Source organism: Pteropus medius, unplaced genomic scaffold, assembly GCF_902729225.1.
Source record: "Pteropus medius unplaced genomic scaffold, Ma_sr-lr_union100, whole genome shotgun sequence".
In the NCBI taxonomy this organism is placed as follows: domain Eukaryota; kingdom Metazoa; phylum Chordata; class Mammalia; order Chiroptera; family Pteropodidae; genus Pteropus; species Pteropus medius.
Window position 1 is genome coordinate 14,323,654 of NW_024351543.1, and position 23,210 is coordinate 14,346,863.

The 23,210-nt window shown below is 38.5% G+C and overlaps 1 protein-coding gene and 1 pseudogene across 3 annotated transcripts in view; one reads left to right on the forward strand and one right to left on the reverse strand.

The window, feature by feature from the left end:
• Positions 1–2,881: 2,881 nt before the first annotated feature.
• CNOT10 (CCR4-NOT transcription complex subunit 10) overlaps positions 2,882–23,210 on the reverse strand; it is a 53,840-nt gene continuing 33,511 nt past the window's right edge. For 2 of the 3 annotated variants that reach the window (XM_039843451.1, XM_039843453.1), the window contains 6 exons: positions 11,805–11,918; positions 8,589–8,719; positions 7,979–8,014; positions 7,653–7,780; positions 4,353–4,428; positions 3,051–3,329 (listed from right to left, as the gene is read on the reverse strand). In XM_039843451.1, the coding sequence (XP_039699385.1) occupies positions 3,178–3,329; positions 4,353–4,428; positions 7,653–7,780; positions 7,979–8,014; positions 8,589–8,719; positions 11,805–11,918 (637 nt within the window). In that variant the 3' untranslated portion in view covers positions 3,051–3,177. Of the gene's footprint in view, positions 3,330–4,352; positions 4,429–7,652; positions 7,781–7,978; positions 8,015–8,588; positions 8,720–11,804; positions 11,919–23,210 lie in introns of all 3 variants that reach the window. The other variant, XM_039843450.1, reaches the window with a different exon arrangement.
• On the forward strand, positions 8,774–8,892 carry LOC120586905 (uncharacterized; annotated as a pseudogene).

A 23,210-nucleotide genomic window follows, 5' to 3' on the forward strand; every position in this document is an offset into this window, starting at 1 on the left:
CCTTATTCCAACCCTGTTTGTATCATTTTACAGATGGAGAAGCTGAGGCACAAAGAAGCAAAACAATCTCTTTCACATCAAACAACTTGTCCCAGTGTGAGAACGGAGTTTTGAAGCCAGTCAGTCTGGCTCCAGGGTCCACGATGCCATCACTTTTTTCCAGGTGGCTTCCAAGAAGGGAAATGGGAGACACTGAGAGAGGGAATGCAGTGTCGAGGGTGACTGGGCCAAGCAGGTCCTTTAGGCAACAGGAAAGCAAGTGGGTTCACCTCTATTAAAGTAAATGTCTACCAGGTACACTTTGCACCTAACATCTCATTTTAATCCTCGTACTGGGCCCTGAGGAAAGGTACCCTCATTTTGCAAACTGGTCAAAAAAACCTCGAGTGGTCAGGGCATTTGCTCAATCACTTGGGTTAAGTAAGGGGCAGCGCTCCCAGCTAACTAGTCGGGTAAGGGTCTGGGGGTGGAAATGTCAGTCAGTGCATGCTGTTATGACAGAGGTAGCAGAGGGTGAGCAATGCCCATGTGTAGGCAGGTGGAAGGAGACCAAGAGAGGTCACTGAAGGCTGCTGGGCCTAGATGCCAGTCAAGGATGTGGCTAGAGCAGAGCTCTGTGGGGGCCCTGCTATAGGGTGAGCCAGGGGGCAAAATGGAAGGTTACCCCAGCTCTTCATGCCTTTCAATTTTGGAGACCGCAATCACAGTCTCACTGGGGCTGTGAAGGGATCCCCGAGATGAAGTTTGTGCCATTTTGCAGATGCTGCAGCTGAATGGGTGGTGGAGCTTTAACAGAAGCTAATGGGGCTCTTCTGAGAATTCACACTGCCATCAAAGAAGCAGCCATCCTTTGAGGTTGACACCTACAGTACCCACACCTATTGAACTACAGAAAACAACCACAGAAGAAAAGATATGTATCGGAGGAGATACAAAGGGGGAAAAATTGGGGACAGTGAGGTCAAAGTTCAGGGAAGTGGCATCTGAAACCTTTTAGCATAGTCAGCAGGTGGCGTTAACAAATGGGGGCAGAGAAAATGGGTGAGAAGAAGCCTTCCTGGCTGATGCAACCAGTATAGTCACAGAGGGGAAAAGCTTACACTTAATGTGCTGGGATATGCAGAGGGTGGGCTGTAGAAAGCAAATCGGGGCTGCTGGAATGCTAATTTGACAACAGAATCATATATAGTCCTCAGGCTGAAAGCATTTAATGGACTATCCCAGCAACTGCACTTCTTTCCCAGCCTCCCCTGCAGTTAAGGACCACTATGTGACTAAATGTGACACAGGAGATGTAAGCTGAGGTCTGCTGGGGTTTTCTGGGAAAGCTTTGTCCCTGATAGTCTCCTATTAAGATAGGATGCTTTTGCCTTCACTATAGATGTAATGCTGGAACATCCTGTGACCATGGGGACGAACGCCCGAATGCTAAGGAGAGTGTTATGGTAAAACAGACTCAAATCCCTGATGGCATCACTGAGAACTAGAACCAAGGCCAGCAGGTAGCTGCCTACGAATCCTCTTCTCAAGTGAGAAAAACATTCTTCCTTTAAACCATGGATCCATTTTTTGCTACTTGCAGCCAAATGTATTCTTATTTAGCAACATAGGGCCTCACTTGCTTCATAGCAATTCCTGCTTTCCCATAAACCAACGATCAAGTGGGGAAAGTTCTAATCTGAGATTTCTCCAAAGGTGTTTTGTCCTTGAGTATACTTCCTCTTTCACATACCAAGGCCCTATGGGATACTAGCAGTTGGGACTCACTTTTCAGAAAGTACCCAGGCTGAGCAACTCTGCTTCCATCCCGCAGCAGGTGGGTGGGTCCCACAGAGCTGCGGCTTGTCTGGGGCTTGGGAATGCAGAGGATGCCGTCTTGGACCATCGCCAGAGCAACTTAAGGGTCCTCTTCTCATCTCATCTGGAAAAGGTTTCAAGGAGCCCGAGGAAGCTAGGCCACCTCTGTTTTCTGTTTCAACCTGGAATAAATCTGCCATGTGACAATAGACTAACACAGCCCCTATGCACATCCAGCCCATGTTTAAGTGGAGGAAAAAACTCCCTCTGAGTCACTGTCGGCAACGTCCAGTACATCACAAATACTCAGTTCTATATATATCCCTACAAACTCTGTTTTATTTTAGCCAGAACAATTCAGATAAGGTTTTGGATAAATCATGTGCTTACCCAAACACTCCCTCCTTAATTGTGACACTGAGGAACTGCACAGATTTAGCTAGTGTGTTACACTTCCCTACCTGAACTTGGTGGCTCTATTAGGGAACTAAAAAGATGTAGACAGCAAGATACTCTCCTACCTGACAAGCTGTGACGAATCTACCAAGCATGACCTTACCTCGGAGGATCACCCAACTCTTATAAAGCAAGTCTGTAGGACCCTTTTTTCCCCTACTTAACGTTAGCATAGTGACCCTATGGACAAATTTGGCCATGCCAATACTGCAACACCTACCTGTCTCTTGGAAAGAGTTAGTAATAAGCCTTGAACTCCCTGCTAACAGACTCCAGAATCAGTGCTTTTCCCTAAGGGCATGCAGGGTGACACAAGACCAGTGCCCTGAACCCTGCTTGCCTCCATGTGTAATTTTTAAGCAAACTGATTCCTATTAGATCAGTCATCTCTTCTTTTGGTCAGTCATCTCTTCATACCCCAATCTTACTAGCCCTTTGGGTTTTAGTACACATTTCCTGGCCCTGTTAGTCATAACTAGGCATAAAACATATCTGCTTCCAGGTCAGCTTCTGGATGGCCTTCACATCTACTGCTCATGTTCTCTCAATTTTAAAAACTTTAACACTAAATCTCCAATGCCAAAATACTCTAACAGTTGCAAGAAAGACAAAATATATTATACAAGACTGTTCTGATAAGATCGTGTTTTAATTGCCTATGACATAGATATATTACATAATGGCTCAAAATTAATAGTCTAGCAAAGATTAAAGAAAATCAGATGAAAGTGAGTTTGTGAATCCTTAATCTTGAGTAAGCTTCCAGCAAAAAAAAAAAAAATCAAGGGTTAGAATCATTTTAAATTGTATCTTCAAAACTAGCACCCTTCGCCATCTGTCTTTTATTCATTTTGCTGTGTTACAACTAAAAAGGCCCATAAATACTCCCCTGGGTCTCAGATAACAGTTTTCCAAGAGCAAATATCACTTCCTCTGTACAGTGAAAGCTGGCATTTGGATGGGCTGGATCGGGTGGACAGGCTGAAACACTGGCTTCTTTCTCATTTCAGAGAGTGTTTTCACTGTAGGGAGCAGCTGATTCCTTTTGATGATCTGTAAGGCCAGCTGGGTATTACCTACAAAAACACTTCTCGTTAAAAAAAAAAGCATACAACAATACCACTACATACAAAGCAAGCCATCAAAATCCTGCAAGGAAGGTAAAAGATGATCTAGAAAAGCAGTGGTCAGCAACCTTTGCTACACGATGGAATCACATAATGCCTCCATCCTATCCCTGGAAACTCTGATTTAAGAGATATAGGGTGTGACGCGGGCAACGGGATTGTTCAAAGCTCCCTAATGATTCTAAGGTATAGCTCAGGTTAAGAACTTGTCTACAGGCAGACTACACGAAAGGGATCTAGAACTATGTACTAATCCCAATACGACTTTCAAGAAGCCAAGGCCTGCTGGGTGCCAGGCACTTAACGTCACTTCTTCAGCTATAAAAAGAGAGCCTTGTAAGGATTCCCGTGATCCACAACAAGGTATAACTTTCAATTCTTAATATTTCTGTCTCTTCTAATTTCTCACAACAAGGTATAACTTTCAATTCTTAATATTTCTGTCTCTTCTAATTTCTCCCATTCACATCTCTTTCTACGTCATGCTATCTTTTACATAGGGCCCATGGGCTTTCTTCTAGTAAGCCACATCCTGGAGGCTGTATATGCCCCAGAGGTATAACCTGGATTTAGGGTAGGATAAAATAATTTTCAGCAAGTACTGGCTTACTCTGTAAAACTCATTAATGATAACTGTGTTCAAAACACTCTAGTGTTCAACTCAGAGCAACTGGCATTCTGAGTCATGTTCTCAATTAGAGTCTTTTGGCTGCCTAAGAGAAAGGTTAATTAGTAGGTATTAATTATAATTAAGTGTCAGAAGTTATGCTATTCTGCATTTTCACAGATAAAAGGAAATATGCTTAACTTGCAAGAAGTAGAAATTTGTAAGATACCAACAAGTTCCCAGCTACACTTTTGTTTAGAAGAATTTGATGGGTAATGTCTTCAAGGAAGGCAAAGGCTCCAATCTGAAGAGAAAAGGGAGATGCCAAAAATCTCGGGCTCTTTGAAGAGGGGAGAATCACTTACCATTCTGCAGTTCGAGGTAGACCGCCAGTAAGATGGCTTCCGGAGGTACCTCTTTAGGATGGATCATTGAAGCCGCCTTTGCTCAAAACAAAAGACAAGACATCCATGAAACCAACAGCTTAAGATACAAACTCCAAGTAATGCCCCCCGCCCCCCAAAAAAGAGTATGTCAGCCTACCAATGAAAGTTAGCAAACTTACTCAGGCTCATTCCCACATGACCCCCTAGGGACGACTACAGTTCTGCTCTGGTGGCCCTTGGGTGTCTTTGTCGTGATCCCTACCGATGAAACTCGACATGCAATTTTTAGTCAAGTATTTATTTCGCTTGCCTAATCCATAATGAGTTCTTCATGGAGGAAAGCTTTCCTCCCTCTTGGTTTTTCCATCTGCCTGGCATAGTTCTTTTCTCTCCTGGCTAGTTCGGTTTTGAGATGGGCGATCAGACACTGCTGATTCTTCGCTCCAGTCAACGTCCAAGTCTGCTGGTGGCCTGCCACCACAGATACAGTCGCACTTGTATTAAAATCTGCAGCCCGTTCCTTTTCCTAAGTAACAACTCAGTACTGTAACCTGCACGTTCCCAACGTCAGCAATAAGAATTCAAACTTAAAAGGATGGTGATACGGGAAAAAAAGTACAACTAAACATATTAGATGTCTCTATTCTTAAGGCCTAAAACAGTACAATTTAGTCAAATAAAATAATTTGTTTAGGCAACATGCTGTCCTTTCCTAGATCTGAGAGGCATGTCACCGGCCACCAGTTTCTCTCTGATTTAGTCCCGAGAAAGGTAAGCCTGGACCGCCTCTGGTCAGAGGTGCTGAGGTGACAGGTTCACTTCCTCAGTCCGGGCCTCTCCTGGCTGCAGCCTTTCCTCACCTTACTTTCCAATCGGATTTCCCCACCCGGTTCCAGGCGCTCACGCTTCCAGACCACTTTGCTCCTTCCCGTTATCTAAGCAAAGATTGTACTTCTACCAGGGGTGGGTGTGAGGGCAAGATAGGGACCTACCCTGATAACAAACAGGCATGCAAGTAACTAATAATCCAAATGTACTTAAATGTTAGGGAGACAGGAAAGAGCATGTATTGTGAATGTGGAGAGAAAGAAACAAGAGTTTCTTTCAACGGGGAGTTTTGCAGCAAGGGGAGCCCACCGTAGTCCTTTCGGGGTCGGTATCTGATAGGCAGAGTGGGAGCGAGGGCATTGCGGGCTGAGGTGGGAATACGGAGGATGTCTGAGGGCCGGACACTTGCCCAAGGTCAGTTCCTGGCAGCACTAGAAGAAATCACGGACTCATGGGGATTCCGTCCAGAGCACACGCCCCTAAGTTCCCCACAAGGGAAGAAGGGAGTCTTTCATTCCTCTTACCACATCACTAAGGTGTAATAACACAGTTCAGAAAACGAGATTTTATACCTTTGGCCTAGCTTTCTACAGGCAAGATCACCGTTACAGCATTTTGTGAACATTAAAATCTCCATTTTCCCTCCAAGTGGCAAGTTAACACAGGTCATTTGTCGTTCTTTGCACTGACCACCGTCTGGAGCTTTTTCTATTCTGAGACTTAATGGTCTTTTGCTTACGAGCCGTTCAGAATGGTCAGCGGTGGGCAGGCAACCTCCGAAACATCTACGTGGGAGCCCTTTCCAACTCTTCACATCATTGTTCTGCCCTCCCAGGCGCGGTAGGCCTCCCAATTAACAAAGGTCCAGCCATTGGATTAACCTAAAAACCAAGGGACCAAAACAAAACCCCCTTCAGACCCTGAGCCAGGCCTGACCCCATCTGTCTCTCCCAGCATGGCAGCTGCCACGGCCACCTGCTGTATGAGAACCTGAGCTAGACCGTACATGCTGTAACTGTGGACCAAAAGCCCTGTTCGCTACAGTCACTGAGGTCCATGGCACTTTCAGAAGAGCTGTTAAATGCCCTCATCTTTCCACTGAGAACAGTGAAATGTCCGAACTCTCACCCAATTAATTCCTGTACTCAACTCCTAGATAATACCAAACGTGTCTCCCTGGACAGTCCAGCACTTAACTTTTCTGATTTTGGATCAGGAATGCTGACCGGATGTCACTAAGTTCACTAAACATCACTCGCGGTTATTTTCCACATGGTAAGTAAGCTTCATCATTGCTAGATACAAGGTGGCTTTCACAGGAAGCAAATTTCTAGAAGCTACCATATCTCCTGAGAATAGGTTTAATTTCAATTTCAGTTACTCAAACATACGAGGATGTGGGCTCTCTCATGTGCTGCTGGTAAATATGCCATGTGACAGACACTTTCTATATCACAGAAATCTTAACATTCTGCATACCCTCTGACCTTGTGATTTCCTTTTCAGGAAGGTGTTTCCTCACTGTGAGCTCCATGGGGGCAGGGTTGGATCATGCCCACTTATTTACTTATTCTCACAGCTGAGCACAGAAGTAAGTACTCTATTGATACCTGCCGATTTTAATGTCCTTTGGAGGAATTATCCCTTTCAGATTCTGTGAAATCCCTCTGGGACTACCAACAGTGGGACTTGTTGCCTCACTACAGGTAAGGGCTCATGCCCACGACTGGTCCAGGGAAGAGGAGGTGACCTAAGAAACCCGATCAGATGCTTCCTTGAGACCAGCTGATGAGGCACCATTTCAGTGGTAGAATTCCAAGGTCTATTTTAGTTATACATTGCTAGTATGTGGAGTTTACTTGGTACTGGCTTCCTGAACCCTGTCTTTCTGAAAAGTCTACCTGTAATTTAACTTTTTGAATAGATACAGATCCACACAACTCAAAATTAAAATGTATACGAGTATCTAGTGAAAAGTTCCCCATTTTAGTGCTCTAGCCACAAGGTACTTATCCTGCCGCCCCTGAAACCAATGTTAGCAGTTTCTGGTGTGTCCTTTCAGAGATCTTTATGCATCTACAGGATTACAGAGAAACCGTTTTACAGTTGTCTCATTTCACTTAATAATATGCTGTGGATGTCTTCTCATTTTAGTACACAGTTTATAGCTGCATTGTTTTTAAGTATATGGATGTACCATTATTTAAGTGGTCCCTTATTTAGATGGTTTCCAATCTTCAGAAATTTTTATTAAAATCATCAGAAGAAATTTCTCCACTAGGTTCATTAGTAATACTGATCAGCTGTTTACCTTGCAAGAATACTTTTAAGTTTGGAAAAGTAATATTCCAATGTTTAATAAACTGACCAAAAGCCTCAAACAAAATAACGAAACCCATACTCCACATCCTTTGCTGGCTGCTTTATAAGAGGACTTGACTCTAGCCTCACCTGGTGCAGACACTTTCGGGCTTTGTCATATTCGCTCCTCAGGCAGTAGGCACTGCCCAGGTTGAACAGCATCACGGTCCTGGCGGAGTTGACGGAACTGGGGTAGCACTGAGGGGCTCGCTTCCCAGCTGGGGAAGAAGAGCACAGACACTGGTGAAGAGGCTTGGCCAAGGGCAAGGGAGCAACCCAATCCACCGCCTCCAGGAGCTACTCAGAATGAAGCACAGCACTGCTCCTCAGGCTGACAAATGAAGGACACAGAAGGCTTGAGTCTAAATCTTTGAGACGCTGGCCAAGCTAAAGTATTTGCAAAAGTTCTCACTTACAGGATTCCATTGCTTCATTTTCTCCTTTGTCTGATCCTACAAAGACATGAAAATAGATCTGAGGCAGGAAAATAGAGTATATATTCTAAAAACCTAATTTTCTTTATGAAATGGAAATCTAATATCAAGGCAATTGTCACGGTATTTACTTTTCTTGTAGTAAAGGTTCTGTTGGAAGACATCAGAATGCTATCACCACCTACCACTCAATGCCTGAGAAATAACCTTGAATAAAGTGAATGTCAGTCTCACTCCCTTAAAAAAACTTAGCCACAATTTAAAACTGACTTTTGTATACAGTATTTCACTTTCCTCTGGATTGTGGAATCTCCCTAAAAAGAAAAATACAGTAGGAGAATCAAAATGAATTGTTCTAACACTATCAGCCTTTCAAAATGGAGAATTTAGAGCATGTGATAACCAACTTCTAGATCTACTCAGCAATTACTGCTCAACAATATTACAAAGTAAGTACAGCCAAAAATGGAGACAGCCGATCTAAAACTTCCTTCCCTCCACAACTGTGCCCTTAAATTTCCACACATCCTGAGTGACGACAGGAAGGCAGTGGAAATGGTGACCAGTTCTGATCAAATGTGTCCTCATTAACCTTGGTCCTGCTCATTTGAAGAGATCCCTAAGGAGACATCAGTGACATTCTCCGGGTTCAAGTGAGTAATGGCATCGGATATTCTGTCCAGAGAGATGAGGGCTTCTGCAGCATATAAGTGGCCCAAAAACCTAAAATGAAACAAAGATTTCAAATTGAAAAGTAGGTTAACAAAAATACAGGATGTCTATAGCCATGCCATCCTGAACAAGCCTGATCCCGTCTGATCTTGGAAGCTAAGCAGGGTCGGGCCTGGTTAGTACTTGGATGGGAGACCACCTAGGAAGACCAGGTGCTGTAGGTGCAAAAAAAAATAAAAAATAAAAATAAAAAATAAGAGATTGTAAGCTGACAAAGTCCTTGTAATCTGTGAGGTCAACCAAAGGTTGCCTCACCTAAAAAAAAAACATTTAAAATAAATAAATAAATAAAATGACCACTTAAAAAAAATACATGGCGTATAATAAGAATTGGTGTGTGTTTCACATATTTCAAGTCCTTTATAAACTTGGGTTTCTAAGTTTATAAACTTATATCAATTAAGAGTCACTTAAATTTTATCTCTTTAAAACTATCTTAAAATATACGATAATCATTTTTATATTAGTTAAGTCAGAACAAACTACACCTATCATTTAAGAAAGCAGTTCAAAATGGCAAATTTATGTTGTTCTATTTACATGGAAAATAATAATAGGAGAAGGTAATGACACTCTAAAATAAGAGGCCGGTTCTGGGCTGGACGCCTATCGAGTGGAGCCTCAGTGGCAGAGTACTTTAGTTTCTGCTGCTGGGACAGTCAGAAGGCATCAGAGCGCCAGGCCACACTGAGACCAGATTTGGGCTGGATCAACTTAACTTCCATTCTAAAGGTTTCCTGCTTTTCAAATCATCTATTTTATGCCTACTACCACGAGGGCAGATGCGCATCCTTCTAGCTTATGATAACCTGCTTCTTACTTTGAGCCATTTTCCCCATGATCATCTGATTGAGTTTTCAAAATTAAAACAGCTTAGACATATTATGCCCTTGCTCAAAATCTTAATAACTTTCTACATGAGAACAAAACAAAACTTTTACAGATTTAAAGCTCTCCACTATTTGGTCCCACTTTCCTAAATCCAGTCAATATTCACACTTCCCCAAAGATGATTCTTCTTACCAGACAATGTCCTGGGCAGAGCATACCCACTGCTCCCTTGCGGCCTTTCTTCTTGGGCTCAAAGGGAGGCCTCATCTGCATAAGCCAATATCTAACTCCTCCTTTTAAAGGACAAGCTCAGGTCTCACCTACTCTAGCTAGCCTGACTCAACTGAGTGACCACATGGATCTTGGGTTCTCAACGCTTAGGCTCTTTGCAGTTTGACCATTTTCTGGGATTTATGTACATTAATCATTTCAGACCTCTTTATTTCTTTATTAAGCAATTTCTTTCTTCTAACTAGCAGAGGCTGCTATGACCTTTCATTTTGTTTCTCTACCAAACACCCTAACAGAAATGACATTAAAAGAAAAAATAAACAGTAACTTAAAGTATAAGTTACTGTTGAAATAAGATATTTTAAAGATTCTGTTAAAGTAGTATTTACAAGCCAACAATCATCACAAACACAAACACATAAATTCAATGAACTACTTCAAATTGTTTTCTGTGAATTTACTTAAAACAATAAAATTTTTTAACCAAATGAAATGCCTTCATGACACCCAAAGCCCAGAAGTCCTTGGCTAGGTATATAAAGCAACAAGCAGTGGGGGTAAAGCTGCTACGACATTTAGGCTGCCAAAAGCCAAAAGACCTGCTTATCCTCATTAGAAGATAAAGAAACCAATGCTTAGTATAGAATGGTTAAAAGAATTAAAAGAGAAATTACCAGACATGGCTTGGCCAATCCCTCAGAAGTTAGCTAAGAAATCATATAACCTAAGAATTTTGTCTCTTTGACATTCAGAGGGAAGAAGCTGATAAATGAAGTTCAAAACCATCAAACAAATGCCAGGTGAAGAATCTACTTAGGATTATTTAAGAATAGTAATCACAATGTCGACCAAAGGATTTAAAAAGGCAGCAAAAATCTGTTTCATTTTCGCTAAAAAGAAAAAACGTTGCTCTAATAGTGGCCATGCACACTGCAATCTGAACACTGCAGTTCTAATGGTGAAGGCACCTGTAGTTCGTGACTGGTATCTCACAGAGCTACAGGTGAGGATGGAAGGCATCTTGGGGGCAACCCAACTGCCCTAACTAGAACTCAGGATCCCCCTAGGCTTGAAAATTAGAAAAGTTTTTCTCAAAGAAGAGCAAGAGTTCCCTTATATTTGAACTGTGACAGTGTCTAATACTAATGTTACTGGACGAACAAGGTATGTTTGGGAAACACTAGCCTGAAACAACCATAATCAGTGTTAATTTTAGATGCTTGTATATAAAGTAACACTTTTTTTTTAAAGACAAAAATAATTAAACATTTACCAAATCATTCCTCACAGTATAAAATCACAATTCCAAGCATTGTATGTTATACATAAAGACCACTAAAAGGAAAAAAAAGTAGTTATATTTTGGAGATTATAAGGATATACCCACAGGCTGAATGAAAAAAAAAACAACTGCATAATATTACGCAGAGTATGTGGCTTTGGATAAAATTTCCAGCATGAGCATCATATGAAGATTTAAAGCATGCTGCTACTTACTCAATTCCATAAAAGAAAAGATGATGTGCTTTTGAAAATTTTAGCATTTAAAGAGGCATTTGAAGAGTTTAAATAAAACTCATGTACTCAGGTACAGTAGTTTTGGAAAAATAATCTTATCTGTCTATTTAAATCGCATTCCTCAAAGTAGATTCATCATGATGACCGAACTCCTTTTTTTGTGAGTCTTCTGAAGACTCATCTTATTTGGAGGCTAGTATGTGATCCTATGCTCCAGTGATGTGTTCTAGTCAAACCTAGGAGCAGACACCAGAGTCCAAAGTTTCTGCCTCCTAATGTTTACTGTGGCAAATGCCCTTTCCATTAATCCTTGAAGTAAAGTGAAAAAATTTCACTATCAAATGAAATTACCAAATCAAAAATTTTCTTAATCAGTTGCTTTCCCTAGACAATATCTATTCCACAGGGGGAGTAAAAAGAAGCAACATGAACCACAAACTAACTGAAAACCTCTAAACAAAACAAACCAGGGACACACAGGGCAAGTCACACTTACTTAAGAGATCCTGACAGCTTGGGCTGCTGAAGAAGTTTATCTGCGTGATTCAAAGCCATAAGGTTATCACCCAAAGCCAGAGCCACGTAAGCACTACAGGCCAGTATGGAGCATCTGGAACACAAAAGGGAAGGGCCGAAAACCTGAGTAACAATATTGACAATGGTTATATTTGTTAAATAGGAAAGAATGCCCTAATTATAATTGTGACAATTTGGACACCAGGAAAGAAAGGAAGCGACAATACTAATGGTAAGAATTAGAATGATGTACAAAACTACCATCTGAAGCACAGTATAGCTATTTACCTAAAGCATCTTTAGCTTCCATCCAACTGACCCTCATCTCCAACAAATTAACCAAATGGAGTTACAATATATATTTAGCCTGTAAAAAAATAATGTAGTTAATGGCCTAGTGAGAACTTACTTCCATAGAACATGTCTTTCAATATCCTAGAACTAAAGCTATATAAGCAGATGTGATTCCTACACACATTTGTGATTTTGCTATGAAACACAACTTACTAAAAATCCATTTAACTTCGCTACTGTAAAGGGATCTTCTCTGAGCCTATTAAGAAGTCTATAGTTCCTGCTCAGTGACATTATCGAGAGTAACTAAAAGAATTTCAGTCACATAGCTACTATTATCCTAAAGGAATATTCAAGAGAAAAACCAGGCTAAATAAATACATGTGAAGACAAAAAATTTAAGTTACACTAATTTTGCTAAGTTGGGTTGGAAACCTAAATTTCTGTTTGGTTTTCTACTTAACAGGCAGCTCATTTAAAACAGGTCTAGCTAAAGACTTGACACTAATAGATCACTTGAATGTTAAACAACCGCTCCACAAAGCAATCTTAAAATAAACCCTTGTCAAATAGAAATGCGGTCTGAATGGCCGGCTACAAACGACCTGACTTAGATACAGGATTTTGAGATATGTTTACAAATTACGATACATATGTATATCATTAAGTGCATTTGGGTTGTAATTTCAGTCTAAGGAAGAATGTACTCATCAAATCACCACAGAGTTTTCTAACACTCTGAAATCCTCTGACTAGAAATGGCTCTTCCAGTCAAAGCACAGCTGGGCCAGCTTCAGGGGTACTCTGCTGTCTCCTCTTCACTGGCTCACCCCTGGTTGCTAGAACCTTAAACATTATTCACTAAAGGAAAAGTAGCCCCTCAATGTCTAGCAACACAGAAGAGTAGACAGGTCCTAGAAAAGGCAAAAGGAAATTGAGATTTATGGCCTTAGGCTACAATGGTAGGGCTGAAAGGCTGCCTAATGTGGTTTCTTGTTTTATTAATGTAGAAACTGAGATTCAAAGTAATTAAATATACTATTCTCCAGGTTAGAGTGTATGATTAGAGTCAGGCTAACACTCGACACTGTGGACTCCCAACTCACTGCTCTTCCCATCCTATTCCACTGCTTCTCTATCAAGTCAGAAGATTGCCCTAAAAATAACGGAGAAAGATTACATTATGATTTTTCTAATGTATACGTAAGTGTGCATACACATGTAATCTAACCTGTCTTTTTAAAAAGGAAGAAAACAGAGTTTAATCCAAACATTAGAAGTTTAAATCTTGTTTCTGAGCACCCTGTTCATAGGAGTGTAATTGAAGAGCAGGCAGGTAGTGAGCGTCATTTCCAAAGAGATTTTTCCTGACAAGCCTACAGTCAAGCGCTGGTCACCAGCAAGACCATCCTGTGGCCGCAGCCATGGGGCGAGTCCTCTCTCTGACAGAAGGCTCGGAGGCCCAAAGGAGGGAGGCACTGGCTGGTTACCTCCCATTTTCAGAAGCACTTCAGTGGTTAGCTCCTGTAGTGAGATTAGGGTAATTTAATTTCCTGTTTGGGCTTATTTGTAGTTCTTATTTTTAAACGGCACTGAACATTTACTTATCAGCCAAGTATCTATTGCTCATGAAGAATAAGAAAGGCTTTTAAAGCCCTGGGGCCGGTTTCCAGGGGCCCAAGAAGACCATCCAGTCCGGGCCTGTATGAATGACAATCACAAAGTTTAATATCCATTTTCATTTGTGATGTTGTCAAAGATGGGGGGCAAAATTATAAGCTCATTAAAAGCAGAAGCCCACATCTTTTGTTTCCAGCACCAAGACAACATACAGCAATCTCTCGCCACCTGCTGTAGGTGTTTATCAGGTATTCGTTGAGGATCACAGTTTCAATGTTTTAAATTTACTTCTCCAGCACTCAGACCTCCAACCTGTCCTTCTGGTAGGCCACCTAGCTGACCAAGTGGACTCCCTCTCGGCTCCCACAGACAGGGGCATCTCCCTGAGTACGCGAGGTCCTAGATCCAGGACGAGTCTCACCTCAGGCAGGCTTGCTGGGAAAAGCCTGCCCTGGCCTCTCCCGACAGTAGGGGGGCTATTACTGCTCCAGCCCACTGTCAAACCCACTTTGGGTCCAGAAATCAGTCATGTAAGATTGGCAGCAGGATTCTGTTTCCCAGGAAGTCCAAACTATAATTATGTACAAGGTAAAAATCTGTTTTCCTCAACTCTAGCCTCTTTTCCCATAAGATATTGTATCAAATCACAGCAATAGATTTGAATGATAAAACAACCTTTCTATCAAAAATACTTAAATATGTGAATGCAAGACTTTAAGGTTGGCATTCTGATCGAGACACATCAGGATTAAGCAAGTCTCATTGCATGAAACTCAAACTAACCTTTATGCTCCTCTTCGTACAATTTACCCCAACTTACCTCTCATCACCTTCTCACTCATGCTCCTTTTCCTCTTAGAAAATAATACTGCACTCTGCATAATTCGCACAGACTGGTGACACTAGAAACATGCATTATCTACTAAACCCCTGGAGAAATCACTTTACTTTTGATAGCTGCTACTTAAAATAGTGACCTCCCCCCACTACTTCCTCGAGTCACTGTCCAATCTGCTTTGCCAAGCGCTCAGTGGATCTGACAGTTCAGCAGACTGGAAGGAGTATACCTCAAGGGAAGAGACACACTAGCCTCTCCCCCCTGTGGAGGATCTGACACAAGTCCACACTCTCTCCCTCACATGTGGGAGGAGCTGGCTCTAGGTCCACAGAATGCCAACCCTTGGAAATGAAAAGAATGAAAAAGACGAAGAAGGAAGGAAAGCTAAAAAAATGAAAAACAGAAAAAAGAAAAACTTTTCTTAAAGCACCAAATTACAGCAACAAGCTATACGAGATTGGGCATTAAAATGTGTCATGCCATCTACTCTGAATTACATGACTCTAAATCAAGTATCTGAAATAGTTTAACCTTTATTAAAAGAGGTTAAAACGGGTAAATCTAGTAAGTTACCATTTGTCAAAGAAAAATAAATTTATAGAGCAACTTCTTAGCAAACATTACTTGAAAAACTGGAGGCAAAAATCCAATAAGGGAATTTTTTCCAACAAACTGAATATGGTATTGGGTTTTAAAATTCCAAAAGAAAGTATTTCGGTCTTTGTCCATTTATTTAAAACCATCTAGAAAATGTTAAACTTGTTAACTTTCAACTCTTAAGAAAATGTAAAAGCTATATTAGATAAGTTTTTCACTTTGTGTCTTCTGTAAACATTTTGCTTTCTAACAACAGTTCTATGCAAAAAGAATCTTACTGACAAACACACCCAGAACCAACACAAAGAGAAGCCCAGCACAAAGAAGATGAAAAGTTTTCTCTTTAACAAAATCTAGTATCTCAGCGAACCCAGCCCTAGCCTAGGCAGCAAATAAAATGCAGAAAGTCACAGATGTGGCATTTTATACACGGCCTTAGGATCATCCAATCCAATTTACTTATTTGACAGAGAAGTAAGGTCCAGAGGGCTTACATGATTTGTCTAACGTCAGCAGTGGCCCCGTGGGGTTTCCACAGTGGCAGACCACTGAAGAATTATTCTAACCCTAGCCTATGATCAATCTGATCTCCAGTTCATCTAAATGAATCATGAGATGCAGATGTGAATCATGCCAATGTGAAAACAAACTGCTGATACCATAAAGGAAATGTCATACAGGCAGGTTCCTTGTTTGGTAAAGTTTATTAGGTAGACAAGTTTTAGGATGACCACACTCAGTTATAAGACTGAAATAGGGCTGGGTCTCTAACAAGAGCAATGGGAGATTCAAAAGATTATTAGCCATAGTCCTGTTTTAGGTATGTCTCACAAGCTACAATAAACCATTTGGCTGATACCAAAAGAAATATGATTCCTTAAGTACACTAAAACTGTCTATATTTATGTTATCAACCATTTCTTTGATTCATCATCTTTTATAAACATTGGGGCATGGGAGGTCCCTTTTAACTGAATGGGAAAATAATTCACAGAGTGTCACATCAGGGTCTAAATGAACTAATTTATAACTGTGAAATTACTTAACTGGAATTAATTGAATTTGGTCTGAATATTTCTTTTTATCTGTTCTGAGCCTCTTACTAGAAAAATGAAATTTCATTTTTATTTTGTATGCTTTTTCTTATTAGAAAAATGAAATTTCATTTTTATTGTGTATGCTTTCATTTTAATTTCTCATACAGACACTTCTCATGTTGGCCTCAATATTATTTTCTACCCTTTCCCAGTTCCGTTATACTCTTTTCCAGGTTCTACAGCAGCCTCCACTTCAGTTTTAGAAATTAAAATTTCAGCTAATAATACAATCTCAGAATAAATAACAAAGATTTCTATAACACGAAACATGGAAGACTTAGTACATACCCATGACAGTTATTTTAACTATGATACAACCATGAAAAGTTAGTATGTGACTAATTCTATGAACTCATTATTAATATAATACCAATCTGCAGAAGAATTAAGTTGAGCTCTTACCTCATACCATATCTAAAATTTAACTCAAAATGGATCAGGTCAAAGACATAAATGTAAGCCTTAAAACTATAAAACTCTTAGAAGAAAACTTAGGGAGTAAATTCTCATAACCTTGGATTTGGTAAAAGAGTCTTAGATATGACATGAAAGGTACAATCAAATAAAGAAAAAACAGATAAACTGAATTTCATCAAAATGAAAAACTTCTAAGATTCAAAGGACACCCTCAAAAAAATTCTAAAGACCCAGAGAATGAGAAAAAACACTTGCAAATCATATATCTGATTAAGAGTCTTGAATCTAGAACATATAAAGAACTCTTATAACTCAAAAACAAAAATAACCCAATTAAAAAGTAGGCAAAGATCTGAATAAACATTTCTCCAGGGAAGATATATGAATGCCCAATACACACAGAATAACAATGCTTTACATCATTATTCTTAAAGAAAATGCAAATCAAAGCCACAAGGGGTTTTAAAATTTCAAGAGAAATTTTGATATTTCACATCCACTACAAAGTATAATAAAAAAGATGGCTAATAACAAGTGTTGGTGAGGATGTGAAAATACAGGAACCCTCATACGCTGCTGGTAGAATTATAAAATGGTACAGTCACTTTTAAAAAGTCTGACAATTCCTCAAATGATTAAGCAGAATTACTATACGACCCAGCAATTCTACTTCTAGGTATACATCCAAGAAAAATAAAAACTTGCCTACACAAAAACCTTGTATATGAATGTTTACAGCATTGTTCTAACAGCCTGAAGATGGAAACAATCCAAATGTTCACCAATGAATGAAATAATTAACAATATATGGCATATCCATACAATGAAATATTTGGCAATAAAAAGGAATAAAATATGATACATGCTACAACTTGGATGAATCTTGAAAACATTATCTTAAGTGAAAAAATCCACATAGTATATGATTCCACTCATACAAAAGTCTAAAATAGGAAAATCTATAAAGTAGATAAATTAGGACTGAGGACTGAGGGCAAAGGGGTGACAGCTAAAAGGTACAGAGTTTCTTTTTGAAGTGATGAAAATGTTCAAAAATCGACCGTGGTGATGGTTGCACATATCTGTGAAGACACTAAAAACCACTGATTGTACACTTTAAATGGGTGAATTATATGGTGTGAATTATACATCAATAAAACTGTTTTAAAAATATAAGATATCAGGAGACGGTCAATAAAAGTTTAATTCTTTTTTTAAAAAAGAAAATCTTAAAAGTACACCCTTATAATATAATCACTGTATAAGAAAATCATTATCTCCAAATGCATGCAGCAACATTAATAATTAAATCAAAACATATGGCCAAATTATCAATCCTGCACAAGCTTCTATACTCTAAGATTCATTTGGACATTAGGCCTTTTAAAGATGAAAATTTTTAGGAGGAGCTATTCAGCGAAAATTTGTGGCATGTGAGAAAACTGGTGTAGTAACAATATTACACATTTGTAGAAATCATGTACTAACAAATCAAACACTTCAAACACAGCTCTAAAACCTTAGAACAGCACTCTCCAATAGCAATATAATCGAAAAAAAAAGAGAAAGAAATATAACTGGAGTCATATGTGCCATTTTAAATTTTCTAGTAGGCACATTAAAAACGGGCAAAACTAATTATATATATTTAAATTAATCCAAAATATCTAAAATATTTTAACATAAAATCAATATAAAAATTACTGAGATAGTTTACATTTTTGGGGTAGTAAGGTTTGCAATCCGGGTATTGTACACCTTTTACCAGGCACGTTTCATGTGCTCAGCAGCCACATGGGATGGGTGGATCTGGCAGTGGATACTGCAGCCTTAGAATCTAAGAAATACATGTTACAGGTAGAGGAGGTTTTTTTCAAATTTTCAATGTCATGCCACCTAATAAGTAATATGAAGGGAAACTGACCATTTATCAATCATTACTAGTAAAATTATATTTCCCAAAAGAATATATTTAGAATTATAGTAATTTTATAAAACTTTAAAATACCTTAAAAATTTTAAGTGAGGCATAATTTATATACATTAAAATAAATCATTTTAAGTGTTGCGGTTTGATGAGTTTGAATATGTATTTGCAACCACCAACCTAATTAAGATACAGAACATTTCTGTCATCCCAGAATGATTTCTTCCAGTTAATTCCCCCAACCCCTGTTCTGAATTCTATCAATATAAATTATTTTTGTATAGTTTTTACCTGCCATATAAATGGTATAAATAGAATTGTACAGTATGTACCTTATATTAAGTAAAAGAAGAAACACAAAATGTTTTGAGATTCAAATCACATTGACTTGGGGATCAGTAATTTGTTCCTTTTTATGGCTGTGTAGTACTCCAATAAAGAGAACAGACTACAATTTGGTTATCCATTCTCCTATTGATGGATACCCAGGTTGTATCTTGCTTTTGTCTACCATGAGTAAAGCTGCCATGAAATTCTTGTGTGGACAAGTTTTCAGTCCTCTTGTGTAAATGCCTAGAAACAGAATCCACCTATTATTTTATAAACTTAAAATCAGAGCACTGATTTAATTCAAAGCTGCAGAACACGTGTATGTGCTTTCCTAACTGAATGAAACCGATGGCTTTGCAGAGGTCTGAGTGGTTCAGAACTGAAGCAACATTCTAACAGTGTCATTATACATATACCTTTCCTGATCCACTGTATAGTACCTCTACATTCATCTGAGCCTCAGAATTAAAGAGCACACTCTAACTATTTAGTTAATTTCTGAGACATTTTCCTGATCTGGGGACAAATTTCTGTTTTAATTATGAAAATATTTTTCTGAAACCTACCTTGATTTTAATGGAGACTCTCACAACTGCTTCAGGTGTCATATGCCTTCTGAAAACATACTTGTCACCTGGTCAGGATGAATATTTTTTGGAGCCATCTTCATTTATGTATAAATGAGAAAAAACTGAAAACACTCAAGAGGCGGTGAACCCATACCATAAGAAGTGGCCATCAGAACAATCGTGATAATTTACTGCATATTAGTTATGCTGGAAATAGGAAATGAGGTTTTGCATTGGTGTCTTGGGTATCATAGAGCACAAGAGGTCAAATATTACAGTCCATAAAAACCAAACTACACACCAGTCACTCACATTTCCAGTCACATTAAATAATTCAGGTCAGAAATCGAGGCAATCTCTACAAATTCCGCAGTCTTAACACAACCAACGTGCTCGGGCCCCTTCCCTCCAGAGAAGACAGCTGGCTCCCGCCACAAAACTGCCCTTTAACACACGCGACTGCACCGTGAGCTTTTATGGCTTTAAAAATTACGACACGAATCTTTTACGACTCCTTCCCCTGCACCATTTGTCTCCGCGTTACCATTACTACTGTCGTGCACAGCAGTTCTTTTTATAAATCTACCCTGAGGCTCCTTCCATCTTGTTCCATTTCCTTTCTCCCATCTGCTCCATAAGAAAAAAAGGTTAATATGTACCAGGAACCCATCTTCGCCCCACTTTATGATGCTGGAACTCCCTATGGAGATCCTTCGCTCCTTCCCACAAACACAGGGAAGTAATTTTCTTTTCTCTGAAAATCACCAATCCTCCTACTAGGACATGTGAAAAGCAAAGAGTTATGCCATGAAAAATACAAAACTCTTAGAGAAGTATGCCACTCTGTGCATACTCTTCCCTCTAATGTCATTTTGAGAATATAAAGTTAATTTGCACAACTCTGCAGCTGTTCAACCATTATGGGACAATATACTTCTTAAATTGCATGCATAAATTCAGCAATCCTAAGATCAGTACTCATTCAAATAAATCTAAAAATTAAATCAATGTTTATAAATTAAAAAAATTTTTTTTATTAATTTAATTTTAATTATTTTAAAAATTTATTTATTTTTATGGTGACATTGGTTAACGAAATCTAGTAAATTTCAGCTGTACATTTTAACAATAAGGCATATATATATATATATATATATATATATATATATATCTATCTATTTACATTGTGAGTTCACCTCCCATAGTTAGATTCCTTTCTGTCACCACATATTTGACCCCTTATACCCTATTTACCTCCCCTCTCCCTAAATCAAGTTTTAAAATGGTTTCAAATACCTTCTTAAGGAGCCCCTTTAAAAATTATGTAAAATGATATTCACTGCAGCATGATTTGTAATAGCAAAGACTGAAACATTATAAACAACTATATATAAAAGAATGTTAAATAAGTTATGTGCTATCCACATAACACAATTTTATGCTATTAGGAAAACAGAGATCTGCACCAATATCGAATAATCTCTAAAGATACACAATATTGTGAAATGGGAAAAATGAGGAATAGAGCAATGTGAACACTATGCAACTGGTAGCGCAAAAAACTCCCCACCCTATATACATATGCAGGCACAAGAAGTGTCACTGGAAGGACATATCAGATACTGGTCAGTGGCTGCCCCTCAGGGGAGAGGAAAACAATAGGAATAGGACAAGATTTACTTTATACTACATAATCATTTGTACTATAACCATGCACAGCTTAACACGGGACACGTTCTGAGAAATGCATTATTAGGTGATTTCATCATTTGCGAACACCACAGAGTGCACTTACACAAACCTGGATGGTCTAGCCTACTACACACCTAGGCTAATTGGTACAGCCTCATGCTGTACCTAGGCTACAGGCGTGTTACTGCACAGCATGTTACTATATAAAACATGAGAATAAATCAAGCATAAGAGAAAATGATGCAATCAAAAGACATGGAAAACACAAGATGTGAGAGGCTGCTGCTGGCATAACATGGCATACTGTCTACAGCAAATTTTTTTTTTAGTAAGTCGAAAGACTACACTCTAATGATAAAAGAGTATAGTATAGTAAATACATAAACCAGTAACATAGTTGTTTATTATCAAGTATTATGTATTGTACATAACTTATGTGCTACATTTTTATATGGCTGGCAGTGCAGATTTGTTTATACCAGCATCACCACAAACACATGAAGAATGTGTTGTGCTATGAGTATCTTGTTTTGCCATTGTTTCGCTGGTAATTTGTCATAGTACTTTTATTTTCTTGCTACCTTATGATGCATACAAGAAATAAGAATTCAAGAAATTTGATTATAACTGAAGATAACCGAAAAAAAATTAATTACCTTTGTTAAATTTGAAAAACCAAAACACTACTTTCAAAACCTTAAACAACTAACTCCTCATTTCTAACTGCATTTGAGGTTTAAGATTTTCCTCCATATAATCAGAGGATTAATTCTTTCTTCCTGACAATAGGATACTGTGGGAAAGTGTGTGTGTGTGTGTGTGTCCATCCCAGTATAGAGATGGTATTACTGACAATAGGAATTTATCGTATACTTTCACAGAATTAAATGAAGAGATAAAAAGTTGCTGTTTTGCTGAGCAGGGTGCTTAGAGTGCTTAGAGTGCTGAGCAGGGTGCTTAGAGTGCTGAGCCCACAGACTGGCACATCTGCTGGCCAGTCTTTCTTCCAAAGACACTAGATATGTAAGGTGTGGTGTCACTGACATTAATGAAATATGTTCATTTAAAAAAAAACAACTAGAAAAAACAGATATCCAATAAAAAAATAAATATCAGTTACCACCATTTAAGGATAAGCACTATAAACGTTTTGATATAGAGCCCTCCAGATTTTTTTATACAAACAGAAATACATATTCCATTTTATAAAAATGTTTAGACATAAACATTTAAAACTGTTCAGACATAACATCTTAGCATTTTACAGTTGTTCCATGCTTTACTTTGGAATTTAAATAAAGTTAATCAAATGAACTATACTATGAAAAATTATACAAAACAAGGCTAGATCCCTAACATATGTTTATATCAAATAAATTCAAGATGAAACAAACATTTAGATTGGTGATTGTGACAGTGTGACAGTGAAAATGCTGAAACACTGATAAGTTATTTTAAAAATATTAGAGGCAAGGACTTTCTTCTAAACATTGCATGAAATGAAAAAAAGTTAAAAAAATTGATAAATAAGATTATAAAACACGAACTGCAACTTTAAAACTAAATATCATAAACAATGTTACAAGACAAATGGTAAAAAACAATTTCCTTAATATGTAAGAACTCCTATAAAAATGAAAAGGATGAAAAACCCAATATGAAAATAGTAATTTCTACAAATAGAGGTTCATAGAAAAAGAATTATAGGTGATCAATATACCCTGGCATCAGAGTGCACCTTGAGCAGACTGAAAGAAATGCAAAATTTTAAAGTGAGGCCATTTTGCACTTACAAGAGTGATAAATTATCACAAGAAGAAACACCCCAAATCTCACCATCTAATAACTAACCTATTAATATAATTTTCTCTTAAGTGTTTGCCATCTGCTTTTTTGAGGGCAGTGCTTTTTTTTTTTACCTGATTCCCCTGTACCTTACATAAGACTAGCACTAATGTTTGTGAATAAATGAAATACTTTCCAAAAGTAATGCATCGATATACAA